Genomic DNA, 16,087 nt, shown 5'->3' with positions numbered 1-16,087 from the left:
CTATTAATGGTAATTTGTTAACTATGGGCACTTTTCCCTTAATGTAATACTATTTCACACACTGTCCGAGTGTTTTCCTCATTCGCGCTCTTGTGCATGCATTGTGCAATGACAAATCGTTGGAATCCTTCAAACAACACACGTCCCTGAACAAACGTTCATATCTGCATATTTACATATCTTTTTTTTTCACAAAAGCCTAATGTGACATCTTGCATTTATACACAAATTCGGACAGTGTAGAAAATACATACAAATAAAAACAGGATTGTATTTTATTCCTACCTAAAGAATTATAAAAATATAAGAACAAAGTATGTTTTAAAAAGAGCTCAGGTTAGTCCAGTGCACCATTAATTCACACTGTTTAACCATTAAACACACACACATTTGGAGGTGTGTGAAGGCTGAAGCCCTGTGTGTGAAACCCTGAAATCCAGTTTTCGCTTCTTATCAATCAGATCGAAAGTAACTAGTAACTAAGTACTTAAGTATTTTTTTTTTCTTCCATTGTATACTTTTTACTCTTACTCAAGTAACTATTACGATTGTTACTTTTACTGGAGTAAATATTTCCGTAAGTACTTGTACTTTTACTTGAGTACAGATTTTGGCTACCCTACCCACCTCTGCATATGTCTCATAGTGGCAGTGAGCGAACACACAAAGTAGCATTATAACAACTCTCAACACACTCAAATATGTGCAATATGATAAAACAGCACTGCGTTACCACACATATACATGAGCGGAAGAAGCAGAAGTGCTCTTCTGTGGCAGAATAAAAGCTCCACTGCTCGTTCGTCTCTCTTTAGCAATCGCTCCAGTGGCCTCATTCGGCTCTGCCCTGCTTCATACTACAGTAACGTTAATAAATCTTTTATACATTAGCTCATCCATTTCTGAATACGAGTCCCATTGGATTATTTTCCACCGGATAGAGATGTGGAAACAACAGCTCCCGCCAAATCAAGGCATCATTAAGCAACGACTTTTTGTATTAGCGACATCTAGCGGTGAAAAATTACATATTGTGCCTTTAACTAATGTAAAGTACATCATTATGAGTAGGTAGTAAGACACAGAGCATTAAGGCATGCCATTTTAACCCTTAAATGCATACCTCGGGTCGTTAACGAACGTATATTTTTTTTGCACAATGATAAATAAATCTATAATGTTAAAATAGGGCGCAATTCACCATTATTCCACAAGGTGGCAATGTCTGATATGCTATGATGAAGTGACGTTGCACTCAGTTACCTCTGAAAGAAAACGAAACAATAATAATTATAATCTGCAAAATTTAAAATGGCTCAGTGATTTACAGTAGAGCAAAAACTGAACACATTCAGATATCAGTGTCACTGTTTCTTGATAATGGATGTGGTCAAGAAGCTGCCAGTGATCAAAATATTGATTTAGAAGACGTTGAAAATGAGTTTGGAGAATATGGGTGAGATTGCAAATATGAGTCAGATGCTGAATGTACTGGTAAATGAGCTCTGACGAGGACAGATGATGATGGTATAAAACTTCTGCTCATACTGAACCCCTCCAAGCTCCAAAAGGTTACGAAGTATGTTTCATTTATTCTTCTGTAATTGTTACTCTAACATCAGGAGTTTTATATATTACCGGGACAGGTAGAGCTCTATCCATGTTAGATATAGATCATAGAGAATATGTAAGAATGTTTAGCGAAACAGTCATGCATTTAAGGGTCAAAATGATTTGGTACACACTAATTCCTATTTTAGTATTTAGGACACACATATTATCCAAACTGGGGCATATAGCCAGTGTCTGTTGAACTGTGGTGCTCACCGAGTGGAGGATCTCCAGGAGTTTGAGCGAGGTGTGTAGGAAGCAGGTGAAGATCCTCTGTTCAGAAAGAGGGATTCCCAGTTTCTGCAGCCGCAGCAGATACACCACCACCTCCTTATAGAGCTCCACCAGCCTCTGGAAGACCGATGGATCAAACCTGGACCACCAGTTTCCTTAATAACAAAAACATAAAAATAACAATGGGTGATTATTAGGGATGCACGATATTGGATTTTTGCCGATATCCGATATGCCGATATTTTTCAGCTCATTTTGGCCGATGCCGATACTGATGCCGATATATGTTTATTTTTTCCCTTTGTTTGGAAACAACACCATTTTGAGCAAAAACTTTTTTTTTTTCATTCTGGTTTCAGATTTCTGAGGTCTCCTTAATAAAAGGATTCTTGTTGAAGATAAATAAATGTTAATAAAGTTCTTTTTATGTTAAGAGTATATTAAAAGCTCTGAAAATAACAATAATAAAGTCAGTAATTTTTCACCCCAGATGCAGCTGTAACCTAAATATTGTATTTTTGGATTTAACGTTTGCGCAGATGAAGTGGGGGTGGCATGACATCCATTGATGCTGTCATTTAATTCTACAATTATTGTAGAGCTCCTTGGATTATTTTTCATCATCCATTTCATAAAATTTTATTACAGATTAATACACTGTATATAAAAGTATTTAATTTACAAGTGTCATGCTTGTGATTTATGACATCATTACTGATTTGTTTATTCTGAACAAGAAAAACTTCAATTTATTTGTGTATTCTACTTTTCATTGTATTAGTGTAACAACAGCGCCCCCACTACATGTATAAATATATAGCGGTCTACCTGGAGGGCACTAGGACCTGGAGGAGCTTCTGCTGCTGTGGAGGCTGCCGCACCGCTAGAGAGTGGAGAGACGCGATTGGGCTTGTTTTGGACTAGTTTTGTTGTGAAAACGTGGCAAATCTGCTGCTGACGGTCACGTCCTTCTGTACGTGCATTCAGAAATTCAAGGCAGCATTTAAAAACAGTCAATATAAATCACTGTACATGCAATGTATTTTCTTGTTTTCACTTAAAAAGAATGACCGCAGTGCTGACATGGTCTCATCGCTGTAGCACTCCTTGCACACGTGAGTTATTGCAGGCGCATATCAACACGTTATCATATCGGCAAGGCATATCGGCATAATGTTTTCATATCGACCGATGCCGATTTTTATATTTTAAGCGTTTATCGGCCGATTCCGATGTCGTGCCGATAATATCGTGCATCCCTAGTGATTATAAATGTAAAAATGAAAAATTGTGCGCACATCCAGTAAAACTCTTGCAGGTGCTAGATTCAATAGAGCAGGGATTCCCAAAATGTGGTGCGCGTACCCCAGGGGGTGCGCGAGAGGAAAAATGTAATGGCGTTTTTTTTTTAAATGGGATTTTCCATACAATAATAAAAAAAAAAACAAGATGATCTCGGAAGATTTGGTTTCAAAGTAAAATGTAAAAGTAAGTGAGTTTGTCATTGTGTGTTGTTGTGTTTTTCATTAAGAAAAATAGGCTAATGAACCCACAGTTCAAGCAACCCGCCCCCGAATCGGTACTAATTCAAAACTGAAACTAAAATCTGCTTGGCCGCAAAGAGCGCGCATTTACTGACGAGCTGTCATTCACGGTGGCGGTTTCAGTTTATGTATATGGAAGCTTAACTTTCATAGGAATTCATTGAAAGCACTCCCTTTGCTCGGCCCCAGTTATCTCAGCGGCCTATTGCTGCAATGTTTCTTTTATGCGGCTGAAAATAACCGTGCTTTCTGTTACTGAGCATGTGTCTGTCACATCCTCTTAAAAGTGGAAGCTTGTGCGTAGCTTTGTTGCATTATATTGAAACTTTTTTGATGTTGTTATTGTCATTCGTGTTCTGGTTATTTGCCCATGATTAAACAATCTTTATATGGCGATAAAACAAAGGTGTTTTTTTTTTTAAGTGGGTATTGGGGGTGCGCGAACCCGTTCGGGACATAGAAGGGGGTGCGCAGGTAAAAAAGTTTGGGAGCCGCTGCAATAGAGCATAAATCAAAGTAAACAAAAATGGTAAATGGACTGCAAAACTGCCATCCAAAGCGCTTTACATTTTTGCCTCACATTCACCCATTCATACACCGACGGCGATGTCAGCCATGTAAGGCGCCATCCAGCTTGTCGGGAGCAGCTGGGGTTAGGTGTCTTGCGCATGGACACCTCGACACTTGGTCAGGTGGAACCGGGGATTGAACCACCAACCTTCTGGTTTGTAGACAACCTACATGAACCACTGAGCCACTGCCGCCCCCTGCACACTGCTATTGCTGCTCCCAAAAAATGTATTTAAAAGGACAACGTTTCGAAGACGAAACAGATGAAGACCCTTTGGGTCGAAAAGTTGTCCTTTTTAAATACATTTTTTGGGAGGAGCAATAGCAGTGTGCAGATTTGTTTACTTTGATTCTAAATGTAAGCAAAAACACACAAGTAAAAAAAGGAGAATCTCATAAAAACTGCCAAGAAAATATGCAGGCCACATCTCCATCCATCCATCCATCCATCCATCCATCCATCCATCCATCCATCCATCCATCCATCCATCCATCCATCCATCCATCCATCCACTAGTATCACCTCGACATTTCTTCATGAGATTACCAACAACACGATATGATCAAACAAAAGATATGTAAAACAATGTGTATATATTGTAGGTAAGTAATTCTTCTTATGCCTTAAAGGGGGCATCCAAAAATGTATAAAAATAGCTCGTTTAGAGAACCTTTTCATGATATGCAAATTTTTTGAGACAGGAAATTTGGGTTTTCATGAGCTGTACGCCAAAATCACCAGTATTAAAACAATAAAAGACCTGAAATATTTCAGTGGGTGTGCAATGAATCTAAAATATATGAAAGTTTAATTTTATCATTACATTATGGAAAATAATGAACTTTATCACAATATGCAAATTTTTGGAGAAGGACCTGTAGGGTATGATTTTATCCCAACATTCAACATATTGACAAAATAATAACTGCAAATCCACGTTTCACTGCCTGGAGTCCAGTTGTTTCTGTGAATTGCAGATCCATTTGCTTTCAGCCGTCTGTAAAAATATAACTCAGATTTCTTGTCAAATCTATTTCTAAAGTCAATCTCAAAGATCTCTCCCAGTTTAGCTGTGTTTTTCACACAAATCCAGCTGTCAAACTATTGTTTGCACTCAGTCTTTCTGCCACTCGGTGGGCATGACTGCAATCACTTTGGCCGGGCGGTGAAGTCACAAGGATACCCTCTATAAATGTTTCACTTCCTGTTATTTTTTTATATAAATCGAGCAGTAAAATATATTTGATGCAGAAATATTTGCTAATTACTGATTCTGGACCAGACACATACTGTTTTACAAGAGTCATGACAAAGCCCAACAAACAAATGTCCTCTTATAGTAAATGGGACTTACCAAGCACTTTGATGGGGGTGTCTTTCAGGCTAACGATGGCCTTGGCGAAAGGAATGGTGAGGGTGGTGTAGTTGCTGGGATTGCTGAGGAGCGGACATTCAGGCAGCGTGAGGTAGAGTCTCAGAGCCTCGATGTCTGGAGGAGAACTGCTCAATCTGGGGAGGAGATGCTTCTCCAAACTAGCAGCTATCTAGATTAGGAGAACACATACACTGGTTACAACAGGAATGATGGGCACTTGAAGGAGTAGTTAATAATAATAATAATTAGGGCTGTCAAAATTAACACTAATTTTAGCGGCACTCATTTTATTAACGCGCGATTAACGCAGCGCGCATTTTCTGTTTGATCCATGGACCGTAGTTGGGGAAATTGAGATCAGCCACAGATGTAAAGGATGCAGCAGCAAACAATAATAGGGAAAGAAAAGGGTTAACAATAACATTACTCTGAAACAACAAGTGCAGTTATAGCCTACATAAGCTGACATATTTTCTGCTTAACTTTTATTAGACTCCAGGTCGAAAGAAAAGTATGTTTTTTTATCACTGAGCTTATTCTCTGCAGTCCAAGCGTGATGCACTGAAGCTCACTCTCGCTCATATCCGAGGAAAATCATTAACACCATCACCACTTACAGTACATGTGATTTATTGAACTAAATACAAATCGGCTAAAAGGAATATGCAGGTTACTTTCTGAACAAGGGCGCGTCCGTGTTTCTTTCACTGTTCGTGTGAATCGCGGCATAGTTAGGTACACACACACACACAACACAACCAGAATTTCAATAGGGAAACGCGCATCTCTTAAAAAGGCCACACTATATTCCAGCTCTTAAAGGGGCCACAACATATTGAAGCTCTTAAAGGGGCCACTATATTCCAGCTCTTAAAGGGGCCACAACATATTGAAGCTCTTAAAGGGGCCACACTATATTCCAGCTCTTAAAGGGGTCACACTATATTCAAGCTCTTAAAGGGGCCACACTATATTCCAGCTCTTAAAGGGGCCACACTATATTGAAGCTCTTAAAGGGGCCACACTATATTGAAGCTCTTAAAGGGGCCACACTATATTGAAGCTCTTAAAGGGGCCACACTATATTCAAGCTCTTAAAGGGGCCACACTATATTGAAGCTCTTAAAGGGGCCACACTATATTCAAGCCCTTAAAGGGGCCACACTATATTCCAGCTCTTAAAGGGGCCACACTATATTCAAGCCCTTAAAGGGGCCACACTATATTCAAGCCCTTAAAGGGGCCACACTATATTCAAGCCCTTAAAGGGGCCACACTATATTCAAGCCCTTAAAGGGGCCACACTATATTCAAGCCCTTAAAGGGGCCACACTATATTCAAGCCCTTAAAGGGGCCACACTATATTCAAGCCCTTAAAGGGGCCACACTATATTCAAGCCCTTAAAGGGGCCACACTATATTCAAGCCCTTAAAGGGGCCACACTATATTCAAGCCCTTAAAGGGGCCACACTATATTGAAGCTCTTAAAGGGCCGCACTATATTCCTACTCGTGGAATATGGACCTCCTCCGGGTATGGTGTGGTACTGCTGCGCTCACAGGTCCGCATGACCGCTTTCACATTACCAATTTTTCATACGAAATGTGCCCTGCTCTGAATTAAACTGCCAGTGTAAAAACTCCCTTTATTTATATTCTTAAAATGAGAGAAATCACTGCTTATTCTGAATTTTTAAGCTTAGGTTTAAGAGACATTAACTAGTTCTTTGAAAAACATCTGTGTCCTTTGATACATGTCTAGTCTTCATGCTGAATTATTGATTATTATTGAATAAGAATGGTTTCACTAATAATACACGCACATTTGCAAATTAAAGGTACATTTAGAACTAAAAACTAAAAACGTGCGATTAAATTGCGATTAATTGCGAGTTAACACACGACAGTAAGTGATTAATCGAGATTAAATATTTTTATCGATTGACAGCCCTAATAATAATGTTAAAGAGTCTTCTGAAATTGGCACTACATGGGTTTCATTCATGCTGGAAACAAGTGACTCACAATTTGTGAGATTTGTGGGTAATCAGGCTGGATGAGCCGGTGGTAGAGCAGACGGGCCGTGTTAATGTCCACACCTGAGCACTTACTGCTAGTGCTGTAGTGATCCGGACTACTGCAAAACACAACGCTCATTAGAGAAATGATCATCAGCTCTTTACACAGAGTTATTATAGTGCATATACACAGTACACAATGGGCCTCATTCATGAAACACGAGCAGAACTAATTTGTGAAAATCATTCGTAAAGCCGCTCGGACATAAATTTTCGGACACACGAAAATGTTTGTATTGTCAAAATATTAGTTAAAGGGGGGGTGAAATGCTGTTTCATGCATACTGAGCTTTTTACACTGTTAAAGACTTAGTAAACATAGACAAAGTTTCAAAAACTAATGTTGGACGTTTGATGGAGTATTTCTGTGTTAAAAATACTCCTTCCGGTTTCTCACAAGTTTCGGAGAGTTTTTTTTTAGTATGGCTCGGCTTGACGTCGATAGAGCGGAAGGTCCTTGTATGGGCCGCACGGGCTCTTCTCCCGGAAAGGTGCGCGTGACGCCGCCCATAAACACTGCTCTCAGGTGCAGCAGATCCACTCGTCCGTGCAACACTTCTGTCGCGCCGCTCCACTTTATTCCTATGGGTGACATCAAGCGACTTCAACGCTTCAGCACAGCATTCCGGGAAGGCAGCGCTGCATTTGAACCGATTTGAACGCAGAAATGACGGGAAGCGTCACAACATACGCTTCGGTCGTGTCACAAAAGTGGATCTCCACGGTCTCTGCTGTCAGGACTTCACCAAATCAACAGTTAACTTACCAAAGAAGTGTGTTTTTGACGGAGCGGTCGCAGCGATAAAGGTTCGGTCCTGCTTTGGAAGCAGGCGGTGAGTAAAACTGCTTCAAATGTCTGTTGTTGGCTATCGTCGCGTGAGTAAACATCAGTAAACAACACGATCGAGTAAAACGTTAGTTAATTTATCAATGGAGCATGCAATCTATGGTGTGTGTTTAAATACATTTGTTTAGCTGACCACTATAGGTGTCATTTTGATTATTGTAAAACCACCCAAACATAAACCTAGCGTTCTCACAAAGCGTGCTTCGTCATTCAAATGTGCTAACGGACTCCATTGATGTTCTCTGTATAACGTTACACTAGTCTGACGTGCAAAACCGTTTTGCTTGCTACTGCTAAGGTTTAGTCGCATACAATAGTCCATAAACCGAATCATGTCCTCATAAACTGCGAGTAAAGACACACAAATGTTGACAGGACACTAAATACAGTCCATACCACAGAGACGGACGTCCTGCTGCTGTTTCTCCTGTTCAATTTATTTCAGCCTCCGGATCTGATTCTGGGTCATATCTGTATTAGTTGAATCTGATTGATAGCCATGGTATATTTAGGGTAGCGTTTTCTTCTCCACGCTTGAGGACGTCACCGATTTGTGTGCACTCGTCATTCTTTAGCTCCGCCCACTCGATACGCCTCCAGGCGCTCGTTTTTTCCGGAAAGACTCGGTACAGCCCATATTTCTTTTATAAATATAATAAAACTAAAGACTTTTCGGAGATATGAAGGATGCAATACTACTCTAGATACTCAAGATTGACATGAGATTGACTGAAACTGAGTGTTTCACCCCCCCCCCCCCCCCCCCCTTTAAATTTTCACCTGCTCCCTACCACATGTAAATAATGCATAATGAATGTTCTGTGTTCTAATTTAGGCAAACTGATGACATTTTACCCAATCACATTGGAGGAGGGGTGTAGCGTCTGTGGTCTCTTACAATGAGGATCAAAGAGGAACCCAATGTTGATTGTAAAAAGGGGGGGATAGCTTTTAGCCGCATGTAAATTAAGAGCCACGCCACAGAGTCTGGGGGAAGTGACAACTTCGGCAGTTTTACGACCCCGTCCAATAACACAGGCCCTGATCGGGTCACACGACTCGAACCCTGTTTCCCCCCTTTTTCATTCCCCAGACCGAAAGGCGCCAAGGCTCCTGTCAATACACAAGGACTCACACACACACACACACATTCCTTATGAAGCTTTAATTAAGACTATTCTAGACTGTATACGAGGTAGCTTGGTGTGTATATGCATGCTCCTTGACTCAGGCCTACTCAGTCATGGCATAGAAACAATGTAAGCTCATTTTAAATGCTTGTATTCCTGTGTAAAATTGTATCTCTGTTTTAATATCTCCCAGCCATAAGGTGTTTGATATCTAAATATTCCTATTTCTTTGACTTACTCAATGATGCACAAAATGGGATTGTGAAATGTATCATTAATATGTTTAGCCGACTTGGGAGTAAAACCATACAAAATCAACACCCCTTTACGACACCTCAGGAACATGCAAAATAGGCCATAAAATGAGACAAAGAGAACTTTTCCCGCTACCGAATTCACCCTCTGGATTGGGTGAATTAGCCAGAAGGGGGCGTGGATTAATTCTCTTAAAAGACCAGTGGAGACCACAATCTCCCCTCTTGACTTCCCTCTTCGCTTCTGAAACTTCTTCCCGGTTTGACTTCTGAAACTCTCCTCTGAACTCTTCTCTTCTGGAAACTCCTCTTCAACAATCCTCTGTTCCTCGTCCCAGCAACCTAAGCCCACGGGCTTCTTCAGGAGGTAGACCCGAAACGCCGCTAAAGGAAAACTACGTCACCTCCCGACCTCGGAGAGAACTACCTGAGACGCAGAAATATATACACACACACACAAGCGAGAAGCCAAAACGAAACCAAAAGAAATGCAAGTATTCTTCTTCTTATAAAATTTAAACTGCTGTAAAGAAGGTGTGTATTGTCCCGTTGGGACAAGCTCCGTGAAGGTCGTAGTTGTTGAACTGAAGGAAAGTTGTGTTTTTACCTCTAAATGCGTTGTACCATCTCTCTCTCTCATCTCTCTCTCTCTCCCATCTCTCTCTTTTATCTCTCTCTAATTTCAGTCTATTCATTATTCTCTTTTATGTATTCTTTCGTTAATATCTACATGTCTACTTTCTTGATGCATATTTAGTGTGTACTTTCTGTGTGAATCGTAGTGTTATTTTTAGTCTGTGTTTATTAAACCTCCAGAAAGACATTTAATGAGTTGGGTCTGTTGTTCTCCCACATACACAAAGTCAATGAAACTTGCGATCTAAGTTACCTAACTGCTTATGCTACTATGTTAGTAAAGTAAACTGTATGACCATTTGAAATATTGAACTTGTCCTGATCAGTAAAGTTAATGTTTCTTATGCGCTCGTAAAGCAGTGATCCCTTATGGAGAATTGAGTTGAAAAGTCTATTACTAATTTGGTGGACGAACTTAGTAGGATAATTTCAAGCAATTTCATAAAGGGTTACTTGTATTTAATTAAACAATTTTCCCTATCGGGAAATTTTTAATACGTAATGAATGACGGGCAAATTATATTCATAAATTCATGAATATTGAATATTGAACCCCTTTTGAGTTAATTATTCCCCGAGACATTAAACTCATAAACTCGTTGTTGTTACAGGGGCGAGACAAATACTACACCGACCAATCATCCTACTTGCACAACGACTGAATCACAATGGATAACGTAATATTGGTGGTTAATGCATTTTATTAAAGGGTAACTTAACCCCTGTTCACAGCCTAACTCCGCCCTCTGGCAATATTTGAAAAATGCTGCAAAAGTGGGCAGAGCCCAGCGGAGAGAGAGGGGACGAGACGAGGGCGGCGCTGAGCGGGGGGCGTGCACCTGAGACCCGTAGTGACAACTTGTTTGACAGTTGTCAGACTCGCAAAGATTGATAGTGACTGGAGTGAGGACAGTAGTTTTGCAACAGAGCAGTCATCTAAACTAGAGGACTTTTCTCCACCACCTTCACCTGAAGTGGAGGAGGGTGAAATGTCTGTAGACACAGAGTTTGTTGGCTCAAACTGCTTTAACTCCCGATGCATACGATGCTTTAATAATATTCAAAATGAAATATTACTAACATTACCACCATATTCTGTATCATAGCAACTAAAGTATCTGGGATTATGCTAATTATGAATGAGCGTGCATACGTGCCCTATTTACTAATATTTAATATACACACGTTTAACTACTGAATCTGCGATATACGAAGCATTTTTGAATCCGGAAGAGTTTTCATAAAGGTAAATTTTATGCACAAATCTCTGAATTTGCTTGTATATTTAAGAAAGTTTCATGCATGAGGCCCAATGTGTTTTGATGTATACATCTAATTACCTTCCAGACAGAAAACTTCCATTGAGACAACTCGCTGAAGAGAAGACAAGATCAATCTCACTGCAAGAGACACCAAAGACATATCATCAGCGTGATGTGCAGATCACGAAGTTCTCTGATTTCGATTAAGGCTAGATAATCATTTTTATTAGGGCAGAGTGAGATTCATCTGCATGCCCTAATGTAAAAATCAAAGTAAAGAAAGTCAAAGGAGTACTTGGTGATTTCTGGTGACAGTCTCCCATGGCTGTGATTGAGCCACTTCTGGATCAGGTCAGCGCTGAGCGTGTAAATCTGTCCGCCAGGTCTGGTTATCCTCACATCCAGCGGAGGGCTGTCGCCCTACAGCAATACAGCAGAGTCATTTAAACAGGAACATCAGCAAATGGCCAATCACTACAACAGGCAACTGTACAAACGAACACATACTGCACATTTTTGAAATACATTTGACAGTTTTGAGCGTTGCCACACTGCAAAAAATGCTTTTCTTACTTAGTATTTTTGTCTTGTTTCTAGTCCAAATGTCAACAAACATTTACTAGACAAGTAAATATTATTGTCTTGTTTTGGGAAAAAATAACTAAAAGGTAAGAGTTTTTTCTTAAAATAAGCAAAATAATCTGCCAGTGGGGTAAACTAAATAATCTTGTTTTACGATTATTTTGCTTACCCCACTGGCAGATTATTTTGCTTATTTTAAGCAAAAACTCTCTTAATAATGAGCGATTTTTCCCCCAAACTAAGACAATTACTTTTGCTTGTCTAGTAAATACTTCTTGATTTAAGAATTTTCAGATGTTTGGACTAGAAACAAGACAAAAATACTAAGTAAGAAAAGCATTTTTTTGCAGTGCATGTGATGTTACCATGTAAAACAGGACACTAAATAGCTAATAATTCAGATAAATACAATAGTTTATAAACTAAATACAAATTCAGTTCCTGTTTCATTTTGTTACCAATGTAATAATAAGGATCACTGATGATGTAACAGCTGTGTTGGTGATGAAATAATAATAATCAATAATAGAGCTTTATTTATAGCACTTTTAACAATCTTAATATATGCCTCATCAGCTTGACCCCTGACCTCTGCTCATACCTGAGATAAAGCATAGTGAGCGAAGCTCTGGTCTCCTCCAGCGTAGATCTTCTTCACACAGTAACTCTGCTCCGCCTCTGAAATACACAGCCCTGTCAAATCTGAAACATCAGCACATGGTTTTCCTGAGGTGTGTCTCAACTCGGCTTCCCCTTTTCCACCAGAATAGTTCATATTCTGGTGACAGAGCCTGTTCACGGCCAGGCGAACGAACAGTGACTTAAAGGGATAGTTCACCCAAAAATGAAAATGTGATGTTTATCTGCTTACCCCCAGGGCCTCCAATATATAGGTAACATTGTTTCTTAAAGGTGCACTATGTAATATTTTTGCAGTAAAATATCCAAAAACCACTAGGCCAGTGTTATATATTTTGTTCAGCTGAGTAGTTACAATATCCCAAATGTTTCCAACTATTTGTAAATTGTGAGAAAATTGCTATTATAACCAATGACCGGGACGTTTCAGCATAGCGTTTGAGCGAGTCGCCTGTCAATACCGTCATATCTGCGCTACCCTCGGTTTCGGGTTTTATTTGGCAGGAGCGCTTTACTCTAAGCAGTGTGAACAAGTGAACGCACGGAATAACGTCATAACATCATTTTCAACACACTTAAATGTATCTAATATGATAAACAGAGCTGCATTACCTCATATAATCATGACCGGAAACGCGGAAGTACGGGCGCCCGGCGAATGCGTCCCGTCCCATCATACTAAAAGTCCCGGTGCTCGTGAGCTGTGTGTTTGTGTAACAATCGCTCCAGTGACCGTGCTCAGTGCATAGTGCACTTTTAAGTAGACTATTTTAAGTAGAACACACATGAAGATTTTTAACTCCAACCTTTGCATTGTGGCACTTTGAACCAATCGTTTTGTGTCTTAAAGGGAGGGTGTAATGCCATTTCATGCATACTGCGTTTTTTACACAATTAAAGACTTGGATTCCCATGCTAAACATGGACAAAGTTTAAAAAAGTAAGTTGGATGTTTGATTTCTATGCCAAAAATACTCACAAGTTTCGGAAAGCTTTATTTTCGAGTATGGGCCTGCGTGACGTCAGCAAGGGTGAAAATTTTCCTTGTACGGGCGTGCTCACACGTCGACCAGAGCGAGAGAAGCATGCCCCACAACGCGCTTTAGTCGGCTTTAGGGGAGTCGTTGAGTGCGCCGCACAGGTTACAGGATTTCACAAATTCATCAATGTTACCAAAGAAGTGTGTTTTTGGTAGCCTAGAAATCTAGACGCACTCTAGCGGCATCAAATCTAATCTGCCGCGAGTGTCGTCTAGCAACTCTCAATGCACTTCTGAGCTGATAAAACCAAACTCTGGTCGGGCTAATCGCTTCGTGTATAGAGTCGGTGGGCGGGGCTTAACAAAGTGATGGTAGAGTTGCGTTTGCGTGCTTCTAGTAAACATAGAAGCTGGCGAACGGCTGTCTTTCGAATCAGCTTTGGCCGCGACTCTGGAAGACTTGGAGTTAAGCTTTTCTCTGAGAAAAGAACGGCACTGAAGTCATTCTTAAGAAAGGAAGATGTGTTCGGAGCGCTGAGCTTGTCTGTCTCTGGCTCAGCGCCAGCCAAAGAGTGAAAGCACATTTGAATTTAAGTGGCACTGAAATGATGCACCGAAATCCTGTACATACCAATTATATAGACTAGGGATGGCTCGATACCACAATTTTGGCTTCGGTACAGTGCCACAATCTAATACCGAATTACCGAAATTAAACTGATACCACACGGTCTGATATTAGCGCGGGTAAATTGCACACGAATGAGTACAATTATGCAAGTTTTGAGTTTATAAAGTGGGAAATAACTACAAATGTTTATTAGTAAATGAATCAGCAAAGCTTATCACATCAAATCAGTCATTTGAAAACTTTGTGAGAAATAATTTCAGCAAGCATCTCTCAAAATGAGCAAATTGCTTCTGGTTTGAAAAGACATCGCACTACACTAAAGCAATCTGCATAATCCGATTCAACATTTCACGCTCGTCTCGGGATGGATAACGGAAATCATTTGAACATGCAAGCGATTGATTTTATAGCATTTCGTAATAACAGTTACAGGAGATATGAGCTCATAACAACGACACACACACGCCTGTAACTTAGAGCTCGCACATTACACATTAAGTTTCCTTAAACAGTCAAATACAGAGAATTATGTACAAATGTCCGTCTTTAGTGAGTATTCATAAACACAGTCGGTTGTGTCTAATGCGAATGTAAATAGTGCAATAGAAGAGATCTAAATGTCATTGGTTGAAACGAAAGCTGGAGATTTTGTGATATTCGATCTTATGTTAGGGTGCTTTCACATCTCTAGTTCGGTTCATTTGGTCCGAACCAAGGGCAAACAATTATACATTGTTGCATTTTTCAGATTTTTTGGTTCCTTTTCACACCACACTGATTGCTTTGGTCCGAACCAGTTGAAACGAACCAAAACGCAGGCATGTGACAACATCCACATCACTCATTGGCCATGGCGTATTTCCTAAACTGCTTTTCGATTCGTCAGAATTTACATGTGGGAAAATTCCAGCAGGAGAGGCAAAGCCAGCAAACTATAATAACACTATGGAGAGACGACTACGCGGGCCAGTTTTGTCCCTGGCCATAATCTACTACACGGTGTGTATTTACCACAGTATGCAAACAAAACATTTCTATAATGAAGCGCGGATGCAACATGAACACAACGTTCTAATGCACTGCAGACGGCGAGCGCGCATCGCTCGTCACTTCAAGAGGAGGCGTGCATTAATTATTAACTCTTGACATGCTTCCATCTTCCGAAAATATTGACAACGATCTATCAGGTAATAATATCATGCACCCAATGTCAGCGCAGCTAGCTACGGCAGCTGGTTCAGTCCAAAAATGATCAGTACTTTTGCAGTTGGTTCTGTTCGAGGTCGGATCACGTTCTCACCACAAACAAACCGCTCCAGAGTTCGTTTGAAAACGTACGCTTGTTTGGTCTGCTTTTGGTGCGCACCCGAGTGCGATTGCTGCTTTCAGACCTGACCAAACGAACCGCACCAAAGAGGGAAACGAACTCTAGTACGATTCAACCGAACTAAATGAGGCAGGTGTGAAAGCACCCTTAGGCTGTGTGTGTGCGTTGATCAGTGTTAAAAGAAAATAAATGTCTAAATGAGATGGTTTGAATGATTCACTGACCTGTCGATCTCTTAAGAAGACTTAAAGTCAGGATAGTGACCGATGCTTGGCTAGGTTTGATGGCTCTTCATCAGTTTTATAAGCAAAGTAATTACAAATTTCACTTCTACTCCTCTCTTTATTCATTCGTTTTGGGCATCTTGAGTAAGATTCAACTGCTTT

The 16,087-nt window shown here is 40.2% G+C and overlaps 1 protein-coding gene across 5 annotated transcripts in view; it reads right to left on the bottom strand.

Annotated features, from left to right (window-relative positions):
- The window catches only part of herc4 (HECT and RLD domain containing E3 ubiquitin protein ligase 4), a 46,214-nt gene that overhangs the window by 16,124 nt on the left and 14,003 nt on the right, over positions 1 to 16,087 (bottom strand). For 3 of the 5 annotated variants that reach the window (XR_010898782.1, XM_067422140.1, XM_067422143.1), the window contains 6 exons: positions 12,727 to 12,827; positions 11,839 to 11,963; positions 11,622 to 11,681; positions 7,362 to 7,473; positions 5,315 to 5,504; positions 1,828 to 2,000 (listed from right to left, as the gene is read on the bottom strand). Coding sequence is in view for 4 of the 5 variants with exons in the window: in XM_067422140.1 (XP_067278241.1) it covers positions 1,828 to 2,000; positions 5,315 to 5,504; positions 7,362 to 7,473; positions 11,622 to 11,681; positions 11,839 to 11,963; positions 12,727 to 12,827 (761 nt within the window). In the remaining variant the exon portion in view is untranslated. The remainder of the gene's footprint in view (positions 1 to 1,827; positions 2,001 to 5,314; positions 5,505 to 7,361; positions 7,474 to 11,621; positions 11,682 to 11,838; positions 11,964 to 12,726; positions 12,828 to 16,087) is intronic. The other 2 variants (XM_067422141.1, XM_067422142.1) reach the window with 2 other exon arrangements.

Source organism: Pseudorasbora parva, chromosome 17 (assembly GCF_024679245.1).
Source record: "Pseudorasbora parva isolate DD20220531a chromosome 17, ASM2467924v1, whole genome shotgun sequence".
Lineage (NCBI taxonomy): Eukaryota > Metazoa > Chordata > Actinopteri > Cypriniformes > Gobionidae > Pseudorasbora > Pseudorasbora parva.
This window is presented reverse-complemented; position numbering and strand designations above follow the sequence as displayed.